This window comes from Vigna umbellata, chromosome 11 (genome assembly GCF_029865625.1).
Source record: "Vigna umbellata cultivar VRB3 chromosome 11, Vumbellata_1.0, whole genome shotgun sequence".
NCBI classification, from domain to species: Eukaryota; Viridiplantae; Streptophyta; class Magnoliopsida; order Fabales; family Fabaceae; genus Vigna; species Vigna umbellata.
In genome coordinates this window covers 24,088,162-24,110,917 of record NC_142175.1, presented here as the reverse complement: position 1 = coordinate 24,110,917, position 22,756 = coordinate 24,088,162, and the positions used below count along the sequence as shown (strand labels likewise).

At 41.8% G+C, this 22,756-nt stretch overlaps 1 protein-coding gene, 1 long non-coding RNA gene and 1 pseudogene across 2 annotated transcripts; 2 read left to right on the top strand and 1 right to left on the bottom strand.

Moving 5' to 3' along the window:
* Positions 1–10,850: 10,850 nt before the first annotated feature.
* LOC148191239 (uncharacterized) lies at positions 10,851–11,701 on the bottom strand (annotated as a pseudogene).
* On the top strand, positions 11,205–17,203 carry LOC148191238 (uncharacterized). The gene is made up of 4 exons (XR_015782843.1): positions 11,205–14,689; positions 15,098–15,164; positions 15,270–15,363; positions 17,074–17,203. It is a non-coding gene; the product is annotated as an uncharacterized LOC148191238 (long non-coding RNA).
* Positions 17,204–17,577: 374 nt separating this feature from the next.
* Positions 17,578–22,126, top strand: LOC148191237 (uncharacterized). The gene is made up of 7 exons (XM_088101342.1): positions 17,578–18,736; positions 19,079–19,314; positions 19,624–19,782; positions 19,916–20,020; positions 20,429–20,882; positions 20,949–21,229; positions 21,488–22,126. Exons 1-7 carry the CDS (start codon positions 17,578–17,580, stop codon positions 22,124–22,126), a joined length of 3,033 nt encoding a protein of 1,010 aa, XP_087957468.1.
* Positions 22,127–22,756: the final 630 nt, after the last annotated feature.

Sequence of the window (22,756 nt, the reverse complement as noted above, 5' to 3'; positions counted from 1 at the left end):
CTGCATGCAGCATGTCCGACACCTGTCGCTCAATTTCTGCCTTCATGACGTGTGGATAGCGGTAGGGGCGTACATTCACAAGGCTGTGCCTTCTTTTAAGACGATCTGATGCTCCTCCTTTCTATTAGGTGGCAAGCCCTGGGGTTCCTGAAATACCCCTGAATAATGCCCCATAATTCCCTCCAACTCCTCTTGTTGTTCTTCTGTGATCTCGTCTTCCTCTCTAAGCTCACTCTCCACACTCCACACCAAGGCCCACGCATCAATCTCGCTCAACTTCAACAATTTCTCAGGTTCGACCACCCTCCGCTCCAACGTCGGATCGCCCTTAACGACCACCCTTCCTCCGGCATGCTTGAACGCCATAGTTGAATCTCGCCAGTTGAGTGTGATTTCACCCAGCTTGGCCAGCCACTCGACCCCGAGAATCATGTCAACCCCTCCTAGCTCGAAAAGATAAAATCTCTCTTCGATTTCAACGTCGCCCAGGCCCACTTTCACCTTTGGACAACACCCTCGGGTTCCCTTCTTATGGTCGTCTCCCAAGCTCACCTGGTAGGGTAGGGTGTCCTCCTGTTCAAGCTTCAACTCTTCCACCAATTGCTTGCGGACGAAATTATGATTGGCACCGCTGTCAACCAGTACTGACACGTTTCTCCCCTTGACTCTGCCCTGCAGTTTTAGCGTCTTCGGTTGCGTCAGCCCTCCGGCCGAAAACGCTGAAAGCTCCATGCCCGAGCCCTCCGTTTCGGCTTCAATCTCCTCTGTATCTCCCTCTTCATCTTCGGCGACCAGCACCACTCTCAAACTCTTTTCCAGGCATTGGTGGCCCGGGCAGCACCACATCTCCCTTCCTCTCTCCGCTTTAAAAACTCTGGGTAGGGCATGTTGCAAAAATTTCGTCCCCGGTTGTCTCCTCCGCCGAACCCGCCCCTTCTTTCCGATTCCTTCCTCGATGCTCCGTCCGGTCTCGCCGACCCCACACTCTCTGTCGTAACGGCTCTCCCCGGCATACTCCTTGTCGTCTCGGCTCTTGCCACCACTGCCCCACTGCTGGCGGATCGCCCCCATGATTGCTGGTTCTTGGCTCCCGACCACCCCAACAACCCTAATCCCCGAAGCGCCTCCTCCACTCCGCGCGCGATTCTCACTGCCGTCATCAGATCACGTGGGTCATGGGGCCTCAATTGACACCTTAACTCCTCGCGCAATCCCGCCAAAAAGTAACCCAGCAACTGCTTATCGGAGAACTCCTTCGTCTGTCCGGCTAACGTTTCAAACTCCCTCACGTACTCCTCTACCGTGGACGTTTGTTTGATCGCTGCCATTCTTTCAAAAATTCCGCCTCGGTGCCTACTCTCGAAATGGATCAACAACGCCTCCTTGAGGCCCTCCCAAGTTCTGTTACTCGCCTTATCCTTCCAGAACTTGAACCAATATCCGGCGCTTCCCTCCATGCTAATGTGTGCTAGTTCAACCTTCTCCTCCTCTGCTACTCTTTGAATCTCGAAAAATTTCTCCGCTCTGCTGATCCAATTCAAGGGGTCGGTACCCTCGAAAATGGGTAATTCCACCCGTCGTCTCCAATTGGGTAAACTCCCCGATCTCTCCCCCTCACCATTCCTATCCCCCTGATCAACGCGCTGGTTTTCCCCATTGTGGTTTACGGACCCTTGACTTCCAGCGGAGCCTTCCTCGGTTTGCCTGTTGCGCACCCCCATCGCCCTTATCAGTTCTTGAATGTCTTTGCGCATGGCCATACATTCTTGCCGATTCGCCGCGGTTTCCGCTTTCATCCCATCCACCGCCATTTCGATGTGCTCCAATCGTCCCTCAACAACGTTCATTCTTCCCTCCATAGCACCTTCTCTCCTCCGCACGGATCCGGCAGGTCGGACCACTTTGTTAGGGATTCTGAGAATAATTCCTATCCAGCTCTCGTTCTAACTCAAACACCACAATCAAGAATAGGAGAAGACAGAATAGAATGAGTGGTATTCACAACAAAGAATCAAGAATACAATGTAACTAGGAGCTTAACCTCCTTCACCAGGTACTGAGACCGGTCTACACAAACAAAACTATCCAACCACCCCCTGAAACACTAAGGGTCCTAATATATAGGCCCATTTTCCCGCCCTCTCACTTAACTGATTAGCAGTTAAGTAGTTACGTGTTCTGTTTCCCCTTCCTCCTCTCATAGACTCTCCATGTCCTAACAGTACCCATCACATAAAATTCATTATACTTCTGTGTTACCAGAGCAGTATCATCCTTTGTGACCTGTTTTGTTATTAATTTTTTCATCGTGTTATTCTGAGGCTAACGAGAAGTGAACCCAAATCCATGCTTTCCATATCGACTTGCTACTCATCAGTAAATATTTTAGAAATCATGTATGATTTCTAGTTTACACTCTTTTGCATACTGTCACCTCTCACATCGAACACACAGTTTCTTGCTGTTGTCACAGTTCGTTACTTGTGACATTCTGGTGAGTCTTTTTTGGTCATTGCTAGTGTTTACCACCAACATTTTTCTGGCAAATACTATTTATACTGGACATTATTCTGGCTGGTTTCTTTTTCCATCGAGGTTTTTCCAACCAACATTACTGTTCGGCGCCCACTTTTTGGGTGAGTTTTGTTTTTCTTTGAGAGCTTTTCCCGGCCAGCATTGTCACCACTGGCATTGCGTTGTTATGGATGACTATTTTTCCCCCATCTGAAAGTCATTATGCCCTCTTAGCATTTTTTGATTTCCAACAACTGTGATAGGATATAATGTGTGCAGAATAAAAGGAAATAGATTTGGAATTAGTTATTAGTTGGTTGGGGGGCCTTAATAAGAAGGCAAGGAGGTCTTGTGTTAGGGGAGCTTTTGGATATTCATTGTGTTGACAGGAGGTTGTTCTTGTGGAGGGAGAGTGCTCCCTTGAGAGTTGGGTGCTGTACAATGTACTCTGGATTACAAGAATAATATACAGTGTTGTTTTGTGTGTGTGCTGTTTTGAGTGATAGATAGACTTCTTGGCCAAAGAAGTCTATCAAATTGGTCTGACCTGATCAAAGGTTGTGGAGCAAGATTGAGGGAAAACTAAACGCGCCGGAAGGGAGGATGGATGGGCAAATGAATGCACTGGAAGGGTGGTTTGACTCGATGGAGACGACGATGGAGGAATTGAAGGCCAAGATGAGAGGGATGCGCCAAGAACTTAAAGAAATCAACAAAATTCTTGAAAGAAGAACTTGGAACCAGGACAGGAGTTCAGAAAGAAGTGAGAAATCTGTCATTAAAGGAAAGAAAGAGGGAAAAACAGGTAAGGATGATGTGAAAAACAGTCTGCAAAACATCAAGAAAGGCAAGAAATTCTCTGAAGGAGAGTACTTGGCTAATGATGAAGAGAAAAAGGAAGAGAGATATCCACAGGGTAGTAAACCAGATGAAGAACCACTTTTCCCGTGGGTTGGAGGAGTGGAGTAGTCCACAATTGACGGGAATGACATCCAGGGTCAAACAATGAGGGCAACAGATGTTTTTGAAGTTCAGAACATCAAAGGATCAATAAAGGTACACCCAACAGTCAATACCATGGAAGAAAATGCAGTCCAAGGGTTCAAGACCTGGCAACAAAAATCCAAGAACCTTTCTTGGGAAGATCTTCCAAAAGGCCTCTATAGGAGTTGCAGGGGCAGAGAATGCAGCACCACTTTTGAAAAGTTTGGGGGTAGAAAACAGAGTGCCATTGCTGGAAAATGGGCAACAATTAAACAAGAAAGGGTGGAAGATTACATTCAAGATTTTGAAGTGGGAAAAAACAATAAGGGTGAATTTTATTATGCTATTGATGTGCTGCCTAGTAATAATACATAACATGATGGTTTATGGGATATGGATATTCTTTATATCCATAAAGATATTGGCATTCTTAGGGGAAAATGCACGGAGAGTTTTACTTGAGAGTTTGGCAGCAGTAACTTGTTCTGGGAGTGGGAAAAATTCATCCAAGAATTCAAGATATTGGTGTCACAAGCAAGTAAAACACCAGAAGATCAATTGCATGGATTTTTCTTTGCAGGGCTGCAATCTAACATTCACAATTGGTTGCCACAATAGGATCTAAAGGACTTGATTAGAGATTCACAAAGTGCTTTAATTGTGGGAGAAAGGCCAGCAATGAAGAATCACACTCTCTGTAGGGAAGAAAAAACCAAAATAGAAGGGAGATTTGGAAGAGAAAAATATAGTATGATGGAGGAGGAAGGGGATGCAACAACAAAGAGAGTTGAAGGTGGAGATGCAGCCAAGCAACAATCAATGACATTGGAATTTTGGGATTCCAAATTACTGGGTTCAGAATTTGGTATGCAAAAACCATTCTCATGTCGACCACCACTCAAGCCTCCAGATCTAAATTTGCAAGCAGTAGCCAGTGGTCTCCCTTCATATGATAACATGTTGATGAAGATGACCTATGAGATCAAGTTTCATGGTTCTAACCTTAAGGACAAGGTTGTTTTGCTGCTGGGTGTAATGATATGATATAATGTTATAGGATATAATGTGTGCAGAATAAAAGGAAATAGATTGGGAATTAGTTGTTAGTTGGTTGGGAGGCCTTTATAAGAAAGTAGGGAGGTCTTGTGTTAGGGGAGCTTTTGGATATTCATTGTGTTGACAAGAGGTTGTTCCTAGGGAGGGAAAGTGCTCCCTTGAGAGTTGGGTACTGTACAGTGTACTCTGGATTACAAGAATAATATACAGTGTTGTTTTGTGTGTGTGCTGTTTTGAGTGATAGATAGACTTCTTGGCCAAAGAAGTCTATCAAATTGGTCTGACCTGATCAAAGGTTGTGGAGCAAGATTGAGGGAAAACTAAACGCGCCGGAAGGGAGGATGGATGGGCAAATGAATGCACTGGAAGGGTGGTTTGACTCGATGGAGACGACGATGGAGGAATTGAAGGCCAAGATGAGAGGGATGCGCCAAGAACTTAAAGAAATCAACAAAATTCTTGAAAGAAGAACTTGGAACCAGGACAGGAGTTCAGAAAGAAGTGAGAAATCTGTCATTAAAGGAAAGAAAGAGGGAAAAACAGGTAAGGATGATGTGAAAAACAGTCTGCAAAACATCAAGAAAGGCAAGAAATTCTCTGAAGGAGAGTACTTGGCTAATGATGAAGAGAAAAAGGAAGAGAGATATCCACAGGGTAGTAAACCAGATGAAGAACCACTTTTCCCGTGGGTTGGAGGAGTGGAGTAGTCCACAATTGACGGGAATGACATCCAGGGTCAAACAATGAGGGCAACAGATGTTTTTGAAGTTCAGAACATCAAAGGATCAATAAAGGTACACCCAACAGTCAATACCATGGAAGAAAATGCAGTCCAAGGGTTCAAGACCTGGCAACAAAAATCCAAGAACCTTTCTTGGGAAGATCTTCCAAAAGGCCTCTATAGGAGTTGCAGGGGCAGAGAATGCAGCACCACTTTTGAAAAGTTTGGGGGTAGAAAACAGAGTGCCATTGCTGGAAAATGGGCAACAATTAAACAAGAAAGGGTGGAAGATTACATTCAAGATTTTGAAGTGGGAAAAAACAATAAGGGTGAATTTTATTATGCTATTGATGTGCTGCCTAGTAATAATACATAACATGATGGTTTATGGGATATGGATATTCTTTATATCCATAAAGATATTGGCATTCTTAGGGGAAAATGCACGGAGAGTTTTACTTGAGAGTTTGGCAGCAGTAACTTGTTCTGGGAGTGGGAAAAATTCATCCAAGAATTCAAGATATTGGTGTCACAAGCAAGTAAAACACCAGAAGATCAATTGCATGGATTTTTCTTTGCAGGGCTGCAATCTAACATTCACAATTGGTTGCCACAATAGGATCTAAAGGACTTGATTAGAGATTCACAAAGTGCTTTAATTGTGGGAGAAAGGCCAGCAATGAAGAATCACACTCTCTGTAGGGAAGAAAAAACCAAAATAGAAGGGAGATTTGGAAGAGAAAAATATAGTATGATGGAGGAGGAAGGGGATGCAACAACAAAGAGAGTTGAAGGTGGAGATGCAGCCAAGCAACAATCAATGACATTGGAATTTTGGGATTCCAAATTACTGGGTTCAGAATTTGGTATGCAAAAACCATTCTCATGTCGACCACCACTCAAGCCTCCAGATCTAAATTTGCAAGCAGTAGCCAGTGGTCTCCCTTCATATGATAACATGTTGATGAAGATGACCTATGAGATCAAGTTTCATGGTTCTAACCTTAAGGACAAGGTTGTTTTGCTGCTGGGTGTAATGATATGATATAATGTTATAGGATATAATGTGTGCAGAATAAAAGGAAATAGATTGGGAATTAGTTGTTAGTTGGTTGGGAGGCCTTTATAAGAAAGTAGGGAGGTCTTGTGTTAGGGGAGCTTTTGGATATTCATTGTGTTGACAAGAGGTTGTTCCTAGGGAGGGAAAGTGCTCCCTTGAGAGTTGGGTACTGTACAGTGTACTCTGGATTACAAGAATAATATACAGTGTTGTTTTGTGTGTGTGCTGTTTTGAGTGATAGATAGACTTCTTGGCCAAAGAAGTCTATCAAATTGGTCTGACCTGATCAAAGGTTGTGGAGCAAGATTGAGGGAAAACTAAACGCGCCGGAAGGGAGGATGGATGGGCAAATGAATGCACTGGAAGGGTGGTTTGACTCGATGGAGACGACGATGGAGGAATTGAAGGCCAAGATGAGAGGGATGCGCCAAGAACTTAAAGAAATCAACAAAATTCTTGAAAGAAGAACTTGGAACCAGGACAGGAGTTCAGAAAGAAGTGAGAAATCTGTCATTAAAGGAAAGAAAGAGGGAAAAACAGGTAAGGATGATGTGAAAAACAGTCTGCAAAACATCAAGAAAGGCAAGAAATTCTCTGAAGGAGAGTACTTGGCTAATGATGAAGAGAAAAAGGAAGAGAGATATCCACAGGGTAGTAAACCAGATGAAGAACCACTTTTCCCGTGGGTTGGAGGAGTGGAGTAGTCCACAATTGACGGGAATGACATCCAGGGTCAAACAATGAGGGCAACAGATGTTTTTGAAGTTCAGAACATCAAAGGATCAATAAAGGTACACCCAACAGTCAATACCATGGAAGAAAATGCAGTCCAAGGGTTCAAGACCTGGCAACAAAAATCCAAGAACCTTTCTTGGGAAGATCTTCCAAAAGGCCTCTATAGGAGTTGCAGGGGCAGAGAATGCAGCACCACTTTTGAAAAGTTTGGGGGTAGAAAACAGAGTGCCATTGCTGGAAAATGGGCAACAATTAAACAAGAAAGGGTGGAAGATTACATTCAAGATTTTGAAGTGGGAAAAAACAATAAGGGTGAATTTTATTATGCTATTGATGTGCTGCCTAGTAATAATACATAACATGATGGTTTATGGGATATGGATATTCTTTATATCCATAAAGATATTGGCATTCTTAGGGGAAAATGCACGGAGAGTTTTACTTGAGAGTTTGGCAGCAGTAACTTGTTCTGGGAGTGGGAAAAATTCATCCAAGAATTCAAGATATTGGTGTCACAAGCAAGTAAAACACCAGAAGATCAATTGCATGGATTTTTCTTTGCAGGGCTGCAATCTAACATTCACAATTGGTTGCCACAATAGGATCTAAAGGACTTGATTAGAGATTCACAAAGTGCTTTAATTGTGGGAGAAAGGCCAGCAATGAAGAATCACACTCTCTGTAGGGAAGAAAAAACCAAAATAGAAGGGAGATTTGGAAGAGAAAAATATAGTATGATGGAGGAGGAAGGGGATGCAACAACAAAGAGAGTTGAAGGTGGAGATGCAGCCAAGCAACAATCAATGACATTGGAATTTTGGGATTCCAAATTACTGGGTTCAGAATTTGGTATGCAAAAACCATTCTCATGTCGACCACCACTCAAGCCTCCAGATCTAAATTTGCAAGCAGTAGCCAGTGGTCTCCCTTCATATGATAACATGTTGATGAAGATGACCTATGAGATCAAGTTTCATGGTTCTAACCTTAAGGACAAGGTTGTTTTGCTGCTGGGTGTAATGATATGATATAATGTTATAGGATATAATGTGTGCAGAATAAAAGGAAATAGATTGGGAATTAGTTGTTAGTTGGTTGGGAGGCCTTTATAAGAAAGTAGGGAGGTCTTGTGTTAGGGGAGCTTTTGGATATTCATTGTGTTGACAAGAGGTTGTTCCTAGGGAGGGAAAGTGCTCCCTTGAGAGTTGGGTACTGTACAGTGTACTCTGGATTACAAGAATAATATACAGTGTTGTTTTGTGTGTGTGCTGTTTTGAGTGATAGATAGACTTCTTGGCCAAAGAAGTCTATCAAATTGGTCTGACCTGATCAAAGGTTGTGGAGCAAGATTGAGGGAAAACTAAACGCGCCGGAAGGGAGGATGGATGGGCAAATGAATGCACTGGAAGGGTGGTTTGACTCGATGGAGACGACGATGGAGGAATTGAAGGCCAAGATGAGAGGGATGCGCCAAGAACTTAAAGAAATCAACAAAATTCTTGAAAGAAGAACTTGGAACCAGGACAGGAGTTCAGAAAGAAGTGAGAAATCTGTCATTAAAGGAAAGAAAGAGGGAAAAACAGGTAAGGATGATGTGAAAAGCAGTCTGCAAAACATCAAGAAAGGCAAGAAATTCTCTGAAGGAGAGTACTTGGCTAATGATGAAGAGAAAAAGGAAGAGAGATATCCACAGGGTAGTAAACCAGATGAAGAACCACTTTTCCCGTGGGTTGGAGGAGTGGAGTAGTCCACAATTGACGGGAATGACATCCAGGGTCAAACAATGAGGGCAACAGATGTTTTTGAAGTTCAGAACATCAAAGGATCAATAAAGGTACACCCAACAGTCAATACCATGGAAGAAAATGCAGTCCAAGGGTTCAAGACCTGGCAACAAAAATCCAAGAACCTTTCTTGGGAAGATCTTCCAAAAGGCCTCTATAGGAGTTGCAGGGGCAGAGAATGCAGCACCACTTTTGAAAAGTTTGGGGGTAGAAAACAGAGTGCCATTGCTGGAAAATGGGCAACAATTAAACAAGAAAGGGTGGAAGATTACATTCAAGATTTTGAAGTGGGAAAAAACAATAAGGGTGAATTTTATTATGCTATTGATGTGCTGCCTAGTAATAATACATAACATGATGGTTTATGGGATATGGATATTCTTTATATCCATAAAGATATTGGCATTCTTAGGGGAAAATGCACGGAGAGTTTTACTTGAGAGTTTGGCAGCAGTAACTTGTTCTGGGAGTGGGAAAAATTCATCCAAGAATTCAAGATATTGGTGTCACAAGCAAGTAAAACACCAAAAGATCAATTGCATGGATTTTTCTTTGCAGGGCTGCAATCTAACATTCACAATTGGTTGCCACAATAGGATCTAAAGGACTTGATTAGAGATTCACAAAGTGCTTTAATTGTGGGAGAAAGGCCAGCAATGAAGAATCACACTCTCTGTAGGGAAGAAAAAACCAAAATAGAAGGGAGATTTGGAAGAGAAAAATATAGTATGATGGAGGAGGAAGGGGATGCAACAACAAAGAGAGTTGAAGGTGGAGATGCAGCCAAGCAACAATCAATGACATTGGAATTTTGGGATTCCAAATTACTGGGTTCAGAATTTGGTATGCAAAAACCATTCTCATGTCGACCACCACTCAAGCCTCCAGATCTAAATTTGCAAGCAGTAGCCAGTGGTCTCCCTTCATATGATAACATGTTGATGAAGATGACCTATGAGATCAAGTTTCATGGTTCTAACCTTAAGGACAAGGTTGTTTTGCTGCTGGGTGTAATGATATGATATAATGTTATAGGATATAATGTGTGCAGAATAAAAGGAAATAGATTGGGAATTAGTTGTTAGTTGGTTGGGAGGCCTTTATAAGAAAGTAGGGAGGTCTTGTGTTAGGGGAGCTTTTGGATATTCATTGTGTTGACAAGAGGTTGTTCCTAGGGAGGGAAAGTGCTCCCTTGAGAGTTGGGTACTGTACAGTGTACTCTGGATTACAAGAATAATATACAGTGTTGTTTTGTCCAGTATTCTGTGTGTGTGTGCTCTTTTGAGTGATAGATAGACTTCTTGACCAAAGAAGTCTATCAAACTGCCTTGTTCTCTGTGCAGTTTGTCTTTCCTACTAACTGTATATTCTATGAACAGTTTTTTCTTTTCGGCAACTGTGGAGTTCTCTGAACATATTTGCTTTTTGGGAAATGCCATGTCTCTGATATTTTTCCATTGCAGCAGCCGTTGCTTTATTTGAGCAATTTTTTCTTTTTGGCAACCTTGTGTCAACTATCCAATTTTTCTCTTCGACAGTCCTCATGTCCTTTAACCGTTTTTAACAAGCTTCACTTGTATATGTACATATGTTTCAACTTGAGGGAATGTTAAAGATATGATTCGAAAGGATGGACCATATTGAAAATTAATTGTTGCTTTGATAGAGAGAGACATGTCCAAAAAATATTTACTAGCTTTGGCATTATTTAGTTTGTCAACTTTGGCAAGCAATTGACTAACATGTTTACTAAGTCTCTCAAGGGTGTTGATGACATTTGTAACAAGCTTCTCATAGTCTCTAGCCTGAGGGAGAATGTTAGAGATATACAATGTTTTAAAACTCGATCGTAAGGGGATAAAAAAGGGGGTAAAAAATCATAACTTGAGAGTTATAACTTGACTAGTAAGAGTTACTAGTATATGAAAATTTTTATTCATAAATAGGTGCATCTTTAAAAATAATATACATGATAGTAAGTCTTAAGTAGTGAGGTTCAATACACAATGCAACCACAAATAGATTCATAATTCATAAAATGGTCATGCATAAAACAGCTAATAAATTCATACATTTTTAGTGCAAACTTTCCAGGCAAATCTTTTATATTAAACACAGGATAATCATCCTCCTCCTCCACATGATCTTCATTTTCATTGATGTCCTCTTCTCCATGACCTTCATTATCAACAATTGCAGGAACCTCTAAATCATCCATCCGTGCAACACCACCACCTCTACTAGCTTCTTCATCTTCTCCTACTTCAACTAATATGTCTTGATCTGAAGCATCCAAACTTGAATTTTCTTCATTTTTCTCCATAGTGCAATCATCATGAGGAGCAAGATCATCAATGTAAATAGTCTTTTGTTTTCCTAACATCCTTCTTCAATCTTCAATTAGTCATCTCAAACACCACATCATTCATGGTCTTTTGCTGTACACGACTTCTTTTCTTGGTGTGGAATAAAATTAACGCATCCTACTGGTCTCTAAAAAATAATTATAAAATCAATTTCATAAATTTAAATTCTTACACTTTAAAAAGCTCTCCAATTATACTCAACCGAATGAACTACAAGTCAAACTCAATACTCCAATTGCATACCTTTGAAATTCCGGATGTTCATCACCGTATGATTCCCCATCATTGTGACGGAGATTTGGTTTTTAGTGCATGTTGAGTTATCGAACTACCAAAAAAATCCAGATTTGCTCTTGATACTCTCAATTTGAGCATCAATCTTAGTAAACTCATCAATGTCTTCCACCAACCTATCCAATCAGTCATACATTCCACGTTTCACCTCATAATCATCTTTAAACTCGACATCATAGTGCAACATGGCATTAAGGTAAATAGCCTGTAGCATGCAATGGAAAATGCAGATGGTTGTCCCATTTTTGAGCAATGATTTCCCAAAGGGGAGTATAGCTAAATAAGATAAAAATACGTAAATTAACCTCTAAAACGAAGTCTATAATTCTAAAAATATAAATTAGAAAATCAAATATAAGTGAAGGGTAATTAGATATTATCACCTTTTACTAACTTCGTTGAAAAGACTTTGTATCTTCTGTTAGCAATATCCATTTCTTCATAAATAAATTCCATGACTAGTTTTTCATTTGAATATGCACAACACCTTAATTAGGGGAAGAACATCCCTCATGCAATTCAAAATATTTGTGCGAAATCCCTTAATATCAATTTTTCCACAAACCCTCCATCTCTAGTCTTTACAAATTGACTAGATTGCCACTTCTTTGATGTGGACATCCTATTAAGTGATTCTTCATTTTCATTCAAGCATCCCAAAGTCAAATAGGAAGTTTCAAAATGATTATCGGCATGCATCTTTAGTAGATTTGTACGAAAATAAGACTTGTTCTTGAATAGATGTAGATTGTGATTTTTTTACCATGGACTATTGTCTCATGATGGAGTTGTATTTCTTCTCAAAATCTTCCACATTAAACAAAGTGGTGGGCTGTACAAGGTGTCCAATATAACTTTGGTCTCTTTTGCATTAACAATTCTCCAGCTGCCTTGTAATTTGTTGCTTGGTTACAATTTGGATCACATTCTCTTCCCCAACCTCCTCAACACCATCCATCATCCTATAAATTTTTTCAGCTGTATTGCATATATCAGAAGCGTCAATAGGCTTTGAAAAGACAGTCCCTTTGGACTATTTACCAAAAAACTAACTATAGTTTTTCTCCTTCTATCTGTCCATCTTTATGCATCCATTTTTCTTCCAAAATAGTTTATGTTCTTCCAAGATCAGATTGTCCTTTTCAACCTGTTACTTCAAATATATCACCTTAATCTCATGGTATGATGGTGACTTAAATTCAGCACCGTGTTTGGCAACCAACTCAAGCATCCTCTTGAGCTCTTCACTTTTTGCTACACTAAAGGGAATAACATTGTTGCAGGGTCAGTCCTTACACCAATCCCACTAACTCTTATAGGAGCTTCACCGAAACCACTTGATGCCATTTTTTCCCTTCAAATTCTATATAAATCTGAGCTCCCAGCAGAGCAACCAAGGCAAGTGAAACAACAAAAGGAACAAAGGCAAGGAGCTAAACAAAAAGTGGAACAGAGTTTAAGCATAGCTGATCGCAAGGGCAGGCAGCAAGCGTTGGCGACTGCAAGGGCAGAAAGTGCTGACGGCTGTGATGGTTGGGATGGCTTGTGACTTTAACAACGACGATTAGCACAAGGGATTGAGGTCAGCAAGCGCTAATGACTACGAGGGTGGTGAGCCAGAGGGACTGTGGTGTCGACAATGGTCATCACTCGTGAAGCCTGAGCCTCATGTAGCTCTCCTCCTTTGGTTCTGGTATTGAAATGTAACCTTGCAGTCTAAAGGTAAGGTTTTTCTTGGGTTGGGTTGGCCAATTTTTCTTATTGAAAATGGGCCATCAAACCCTAATATCATAGGAACAAAAAGGACCAACACAACCCACGATCCTTTGATTCAGTGACCTCCTTGCATACTCGCTTTGGTCTGTGCCGCTTCCAATCCGTCCTCCGTGTTAGCTTGCTTGGTGGTCCAAACTCACATCGTCCGAGTTTCTGATTTTACTTGCAATTTTAACAACACTGGATATATGAGTTGATTAAGTTCAAGATATGATTTATTTATTTTTATATTAAATAGGGAGATATGATAGGGAAATATCTTAACCAAATATTTCCATTGTTAGATATTGATTTTGTTTTAAATTATTCTTGCCATTGAATAGTATCTTTTTGAGTGTATTAAAATATTTTGCAAGGTATTTATTAGCTGAACCACACCTAGGAACTATGGTTTGAAACTGAACCTCACCTAGGAACTATGGTTTGAAACTGAACCTCACCTAGGAACTATGGTTTGAAACTGAACCTATCCCGGAACAGTGTTTTGGTTTGTGTATTTCTTTAGAAACTCATTGTTTGGTCCCATTTTTGAATTTCATGAATTGTGAAAAATGTTTTAGTTTGTACTTAAGTCTTAAAGCTTAATAAGATGTACCAAACTGAACCTTACCAGTAAAAACCTACTTTTGGTGTACCTCTTAAGCCTAAAATGATATGGTTTAGTCTGAAACAAATTTTATTGGTTGAAATTGAAAACCTTACCACACAAAATTTGTGTACCTCTTAACTATTTTTTCATAGTTTATCTTGGTCCTTTTCACGGGGCCATCTTCTGATAAATATAAGTTAATTTATCTAATAAATTATATGTTTATATTCTAAGGCAATTATTTACTATTCTTAAACTTATATAACTTTTGTTCTTGATTTTATGTTTTCTCCATGTTTAATACGGTTCTTTTGTGTTCAAGGTCTGAGTCATGTGTTGAATATGTAGAGAAAGCTGCAATGCATAGGCATTCTATGTGGTCAACTTTGGTTGTTGATATTCTCCTTGGAAACTTGGTTGGCTGGACATTTTTATATCACAGAGAACCAATTTGCCTTTCAGTTTTGAATTTCATGCATGGATTTTCAACGTTTTTGCGCTCTGGATGTGTGTGGTTAATGGGAAACCCTGCAGGATTCAAATTGAATGCTGAGCTGGAGTACTTGGCATGGTTTCTTTGAATGCAGTCCAGATATGGTCAACACTCTGGATCTTTGTGGGTTTCGTCTTTAATTATATTATTCAAGGGCTTTCTGTTTTAGGAATCCTTTGTGGATTTACTGTACCTGCCGCTTTGATCATAGACATGATTGCTCTTGCAACTCTTCATGTTTCAACTCTACATTGGTTCATTTCACTTATATATTCACCACAGATACAGGCATTGGCAGCCTTGTGGCGGCTTTTCAGGTAACAATTTCGGGTATATTTTTTTATTATTGCCATGAGTAAGGAAGTGATTTTAATGAGTATTGTCACGTCTCATTAATTAGGTGATGACTCACCTCTCTGCTTCTATTAATGCACTGTGACACGTGATCAGTGTCATAAAAAACGCACACACACCACTCTGCATGCAGCTGCCAAATGTCATTTTTAGAACATTCTAAAACGTTAATGGAAGACATGTGGCAGCAGAAGAATGGACGCACGTCCTGTTTGGGAAGAGAAAATTGATTTCTGGAAAACTCTTCCCATTTCTCTGCACACTTCATCTTCTTCCCCAAAATTTCTGAATCTCAAATTCTCCATCTTCTCTCTAAAAACCATTCTTCTCTCTTCTGCAACTCACCATTCTCTGCTCCGTTCACGTTTCAGCACCGTGAGAACGATCCCTGCACCGTGAACTTCATCTGGAACCGAACGGTTTTGGATTCTGAACCGGGTAAGTTTCACGTTCTTCATTGTTCTTCCTTAGCCACATGCAAGCCTCGTTCTGAATCTGCATGCACCTTCTCTGAACCAATATTGGTTTTCTGTAATTTTTTAGTTCAAGGAGTTTTGGGTTGAACGTTAAGGGTAGAAGAGATTTTACTGGAATCTGGTGTTCTTCCTGAAGAACGAACGCACACTGCTAAATCCGGGTAAGGGAAGCTTATTAAGTTTAATTCTTGTGATTTTACTGGAATTTGGTGTTCTATGTTTTGTACTGTATGAGCGTCCTGTAAATTTGTATGCAGTGTGATGTTTGATAATTGATTTTGAGTATATGAATATGATATTGAATTGATTGTATGGAAATGATGAAATGTTCTATGGTTGGATTAAACTGAAATGTGCACTGTATGATGAGATGATGCATGAACATTATAGATTTTTGCTATGATATGCTTAAATTAAATGTATGAAAGTTATAATGGAAATGAGTTTACTGTAAATGAGAAATTGAGAATGAGATTTGTATGATAACACACGTTCGTTATCGAACGGTCCTTGACCGTTCGGTATTCTCTGTAATTCTTCTGAAAAAGCTGAATCCTTTCATTTGGAAAGAATTCGCGTGGAGGACGAACGCCCTCTTATATTAGCCTTACGTTTGAGCGTTCGGCCAAACGTAAATACCCTGAGTGTTTGTGAGAAATTTGAGAAGCCTGAGAATATATTCAAACACTTAGTCATATTGTTCCATATGTAACTTCAACATTATAACTTATGAAAAATCTTATTTCAAATGTATTGAATTAGCTATGGGTCTCGACCCAAAGCGTACGTCCTAAGTACCGCTCGGTCGTATACCGAACGCTCGTCCAAATGCATATATGGTAAAGAACGCTCGGTTCTATACCGAACGTTCGTTCCTTCCGTAATTATCAACGAGCGGTAATAGCGTTCGTCCTAAATTGAAATAGCGTTCGTCCAATAGTTCTAGTAACGTTCGTCCAATACTTCAGTGACGTTCGTCCAAAATCTTCATTTAAATACTTATTTTCGCGCTCGGTCATTGACTGGCGATTTGTCTCCTGAATTAAGTCGTGCTCGGTTTATTTATCCAAACAATTTGTGATATATCTATCCATTGGATTCACTCTAGCGTTATTGAACTTAAATTATTCTAAGTAATTTCCAGATCATTCTAGAGTCAGTTCATCTAACTGATTCAAGTTGTAATGAAGTCCATCTAAATAACCTACATTGGTTTTATTCTACTCGTGAACGAGCCTTTCTTGGTACTGTATTAACGTTCGTTCTCTATTACAAAGAGGACTGGACGTTCGTTCTTTTATGGAAGTGGAACTAAAAGTGAAAGTGTGAATAAGATGAAAGACTGAGATGTGCGAATGGTGTAAGAGATGAAATTATGATATTTGATTTTGAACGAGCGTTCCAGGGAGGAACGACTCTTGGTTGAAAGTTGAGATTTGTAAAGTATGAATGTGGTAAGCTTAGCTGGCGGTTCATCCTGATATTCCATGAGTGCTCGTTCTCAAGTAGAGAGGAGTATGTCATGTGTGGGAATGGCAGGAGGTCTTAGTCCATAACTGTAACTTGGACAGAACGGACTAACCTCAGGTGGCAGCTGACGAGTATTCCAGCTCTTCCACCTGGGTGCACGGACGTCGTAGCTACACAGAATTCATACAGTCCGGACGGTCGGTCTAGTATCAGGACTTTGATTGAGTTAATGGATGAATTGAATGCATGTGTTGTGAATTAATTGACATGTTTGATATGTATGAACTGTATGTTTTACTTGAATTAAATTCAATAAGCTTACCCTTGCATTTTCCATTGTGTTGTCTGTATATGTATATCCGTCATGTCCTTGCAATGATCATCCGTGTGGATGTGAGCAGAGGGAGAGGCTTCTCTGGAGCAAGCGCTTGAAGAAGAAATCCTAGCTGAACAAAATCTCGTAGACGTGGAAGTGAAGGCCGAACAGTAGGACGTTCGGGTTTAGTTAGTGTATTTAGGATAGCGGGCCGCTTATGAGCGAGCGCCCTTTTAATTGTGTAAATTCTAGGACGTTCGGTATTTATTTTTGTAAACCGTTCGTCCTCATTATTTTGTAAACACTCGTTAATTAATGTATGTATGAAAGGCCGTTCGGCCATTTATGAACTCTGCTTCCTTTAATTTTAAAACTGTTTTGTCTTATTGATACATGTGATTATTCTAAATATATAGTTGATGACTGTATAATTTTGGGATGTTACATTATTGGTATCAGAGCAGTTTTGTTCTCTCAAGGATGCTGTAGGTTATGAGTGCATTGTGTTGTGTGCTTATTGTGTGTTTAATGAGTTATTGTTTTAACTCTTAGACATGACTAACGTTCGTTTTCTCTGATCCAGAGAACAATGGCGCCTAGACTTCCTCCTCCCCCACAGCCTAACGAACCTGACGCACCCAACCATGCCAGGTTGTTGGAAACTGTGATCGAACGGTTACAACAACAAAATGCTACGTTAATGGAGCAGAATGCAGCTGCTCTAAGGAGTCTTGAGTCCGCGCGAGAAAACTCTGAGTCTACTCAGAGACAATTGATGGAACTCATTGTCACCACCAGAGGCACGCTAGGAGCGTCCTCTTCCAATGTCGTTCACCATACCGAGTGGAGTTTGGAGAGCTTTCTTCAACACCATCCGGCCAAGTTTAGTGGAAAGTGCCTACTGGACGAAGCAGACCAGTGGCTACAGGACATGGAGAGAATTTACAATGCTAAGAGATGTCCAGATGAGAACCGTTTGGCTTTCACGGAGTATTTGCTTACTGGAGAAGCAAGTCATTGGTGGACGAGCGTAAAGGCAATTTTGACGGACGCTCACAGCCCCATTAATTGGGAAGTGTTCAGAGCCAAATTTTATGAAGAATACTTCCCTGACAGCGTGCGGTTTGCCAAGGAAGTGGAGTTTCTTCAGCTAGTTCAGGGAGGGATGTCCATTTCAGAGTATACCAATAAATTCAAGCATCTGGTGAGGTTCAACACGATGGCCACTAGTGAAGAGTGGCAATGCAGAAAATTTGAAAATGGGCTGAGAAGTGATCTGAAGGTGTTGATATCCAGCCTATGCATTCGGTCATTTCCTACCATGGTTGAGAGGGCAAAAGTGTTGGAGAAGAACATGGCCGAAGCCGAACAGCATAAGAAACAACAAGCCTCCAGGGGACCGATCCTCACAAGGCAAAATCTGAACCGGAATAGAACACCGTACGCTCGTCCAGGGCAGTCAAGTGGATCGCAAGCAGTGGTAGTTGCTGGGCAGTCAGGACAATCAGGGGCAGTAAGATGTTTTCAATGTGGAGGACCCCATTATAAGTCAGCTTGTCCTCAATTGGTAGGGGTAAATTATAGCACTCGTTGTAGAAGACATGGCCACTTGGAGAACGAGTGCAATATGGGTGGACGTGCGGTGATGAGGCCTCCCAACACTGGAAGGAATCAGACTAGAGGGGGTGGACGAGCCCAAGCTGTTGGGCGTGTGTATGCGATTACTGGTGCAGAAGCAGCAAGTTCAGGTACACTTATCACCAGTACGTGCGTGTTGTATGGAATGAATTGTTGTGTATTGTTTGACTCGGGGGCGACACACTCCTTCATCTCGAAGGCGTGCGTTGATAAGCTGGGATTAACCGAGAGTGAGATGCCGTTCGACTTGGTGGTGTCAACCCCAGCGGCTGGAGAGGTTAGGACGTCTACCATGTGCGTTAAATGTCCTATTGAGGTAGAAGGGCGTAGATACAAGGTGAACTTAATATGTTTGCCTCTCAAAGACTTAGAAGTAATTTTGGGAATGGATTGGCTGAATACCAATCGCATTCTCATAGATTGTGGAGCTAAGAAGTTAATTTTCCCTAAAGAAGATGAAGAGGAGTTGGGTGTGACGCTCGGCCAGTTGAAAGAAGATATTATGGAGGGCGCGAGTTGTTTCTTGATTATGACGCATGAAGACATAGAGGTTGCGGATAAGAGCTATGAACGTTCGTCCAATAAGTACACTGAAGGACGAACGGTTGTGGACGAATTCCCGGACGTCTTTCCGAATGAAGTGCCTGGATTGCCTCCCGTTCGTGAGGTTGAGTTTACCATTGACCTGGTGACAACCGCAGCACCCATATCCGTTCAACCGTATAGAATGGCACCAGCAGAATTGGTTGAACTTAAAAAGCAAATTGAAGAATTGATGGACAAGAGGTTCATCCGTCCAAGCGTGTCACCTTGGGGAGCGCCCGTGTTATTGGTGAAGAAGAAGGATGGCAGCTCTCGGCTTTGTATTGATTACCGTCAATTGAATAAGCTGACCATCAAGAATAAATACCCACTGCCTCGGATTGACGATCTACTAGATCAATTACATGGAGCGAGCTTCTTCTCAAAGATTGATCTAAGATCGGGTTACCATCAGATTCGAGTTAAAGATGAGGACATTCAGAAGACGGCCTTTAGATCTCGGTACGGACACTATGAGTACGTAGTGATGCCGTTCGGCGTGACGAACGCCCCAGCCGTTTTCATGGACTACATGAACCGCATCTTCAGGCCGTATTTGGACAAGTTCGTGGTGGTGTTTATTGATGATATTCTCATCTTCATTTAAATGCTGTGAAGAGCATGAGGAGCACTTAAGGTTGGTACTTGGAGTGTTGAGAGAAAAAGAGTTGTACGCTAAGTTATCTAAATGTGAATTCTGGATGAAGGAAGTGCAGTTCTTGGGTCACGTTGTATCCGCGGGTGGAATTTCAGTTGATCCAGCCAAAGTACGAGCGGTCTTGGAATGGGAGAGTCCGCGCTCGGTTACAGAGGTTAGAAGCTTTGTGGGACTTGCGGGCTACTATAGGCGTTTTATAGAAGGATTTTCTAAGATAGTAGCACCGTTAACACAACTGACCAGGAAAGATCACCCGTTCGCTTGGACCGATCGTTGTGAATCTAGCTTCCAAGAGCTGAAGCAGAAGTTGACGAGCGCTCCAGTTCTAGTAATTCCGGACACGGCCAAACCTTTTGAAGTCTACTGCGATGCGTCCCACCAAGGTTTGGGTTGTGTACTGATGCAAGAAAGACGAGCGGTGGCGTATGCCTCTCGGCAATTGAAGATACATGAGAGGAATTATCCAACGCACGACCTGGAGCTGGCAGCGGTCGTCTTTGCTTTGAAGATTTGGAGGCACTACTTGTATGGATCCGTTTTCCAAGTCTTCAATGATCACAAGAGCCTCAAGTACCTCTTCGATCAGAAGGAACTAAACATGAGACAAAGGAGGTGGCTTGAGTTCTTGAAGGATTATGACTTCGAGTTGCTGTATCATCCTGGAAAAGCGAACGTTGTGGCGGACGCTCTAAGCAGAAAAGTGGTGCATGTGTCGTCCATGATGGTACGTGAGTTAAGCTTAGTGGAAAGCTTTAGAGACCTAAGGTTGCAGTTTAATTTGGAACCAGACAGCATCAAATGCTGCAACCTTAGGATATCCAGTAACGTGTTTGAACGGATCAGAATGAAGCAACTTGAAGATGAAGAATTGGTGAAGATAAGAAGCGCGCTCGGCACAGATCAAGCAAAGGAATTTAATGCTGGGACGGACGGCCTACTACGTTACATGGGTAGGACGTGCGTTCCAAATGATGGAGATCTGAAGCGAATCATCTTAGCCGAAGGACATCACAGCCGTCTTAGCATGCATCCTGGCATGACTAAGATGTACCACGATCTCAAGCAATCGTTCTGGTGGCCAGGGATGAAGAATGATGTCGCACGCTTTGTGGCATCATGCCTAACATGTCAACGTGCTAAGGCTGAATATCAAAGACCGGGCGGACTACTGCAACCTTTGGAGATTCCCGAATGGAAGTGGGACAACATCTCAATGGACTTCGTGACACACTTGCCACGCACAGTTAGAAATCACGATTCCATTTGGGTGATAGTGGATCGTTTAACAAAGAGTGCCCACTTCCTAGTTGTCAACTTGAAGATGTCCATGACCAACTTGGCCAAGCTCTACATCAAAGAGATCGTTCGTCTGCATGGAGTGCCGTCCAGCATCATCTCTGACCGAGACACAAGATTCACCTCTCGGTTTTGGCAGTCATTGCAAAGCGAACTGGGCAGCAAACTCCAAATGAGTTCAACGTACCATCCTCAGACGGACGGTCAATCCGAGAGAACGATCTAGACGCTCGAGGACTTATTGAGGACGTGCGTACTCGATCACATGGGCGTTTGGGACGAAGTCTTGCTGTTAGTGGAGTTCACCTACAACAACAGCTTCCAGTCCAGCATTGGAATGGCTCCTTTCGAAGCACTTTACGGACGTAAATGCCGCACACCACTTTGCTGGTTTCAAGAAGGAGAAAACGTATTGACTGGACCCGAGCTCGTTCAACAAACGACTGAAAAGGTGAAGTTAATTCAAGAGAGGCTGAAGACGTCTAGAAGCAGGCAGAAGTCGTACGCAGATAAGAGGAGACGACCCTTAGAGTTCAAAGCTGGTGACCACGTTTTTCTAAGATCAAATCCAACTACTGGAGTGGGCAGAGCGTTGAGATCAAAGAAGTTGTCTCCCAAGTTCGTGGGGCCATATCAAATTTTGAGAAGGATTGGACCAGTTGCATACGAGATGGCTTTACCTCCACAGTTGTCCAACCTTCATCTGGTGTTTCACGTTTCTCAACTTAGGAAATACGTACCAGATCCCTCACACATATTGGAGCTTGAGGACGTTCGTCTTCGTCAAGACCGAACGCTGGAGATGAAGCCAGTTCGTGTTGAAGACGTCCGCACCAAGTACCATAAAGGGAAGGACGTTCGCTTGGTGAAAGTGGTGTGGGATGAAAAGACAGGCGACTCTACGTGGGAAGTTGAAGATGCCATGAAGGACTTATACCCTCATCTATTTCCTGGTAAGATCTAATTTTCGAGGACGAAAATTTTTGTAGTTAGCGGGATTGTCACGTCTCATTAATTAGGTGATGACTCACCTCTTTGCTTCCATTAATGCACTGTGACACGTGATCAGTGCCATCAAAAACGCACACACACCACTCTGCATGCAGCTGCCAAATGTCATTTTTAGAACATTCTAAAACGTTAATGGAAGACATGTGGCAGCAGAAGAATGGACGCACGTCCTGCTTGGGAAGAGAAAATTGATTTCTGGAAAACTCTTCCCATTTCTCTGCACAGTTCATCTTCTTCCCCAAAATTTCTGAATCTCAAATTCTCCATCTTCTCTCTAAAAACCATTCTTCTTCTCTCTTCTGCAACTCACCATTCTCTGCTCCGTTCACGTTTCAGCACCGTGAGAACGATCCCTGCACCGTGAACTTCATTTGGAACCGAACAGTTTTGGATTCTGAACCGGGTAAGTTTCACGTTCTTCATTGTTCTTCCTTAGCCACATGCAAGCCTCGTTCTGAATCTGCATGCACCTTCTCTGAACCAATATTGGTTTTCTGTAATTTTTTAGTTCAAGGAGTTTTGGGTTGAACGTTAAGGGTAGAAGAGATTTTACTGGAATTTGGTGTTCTTCCTGAAGAACGAA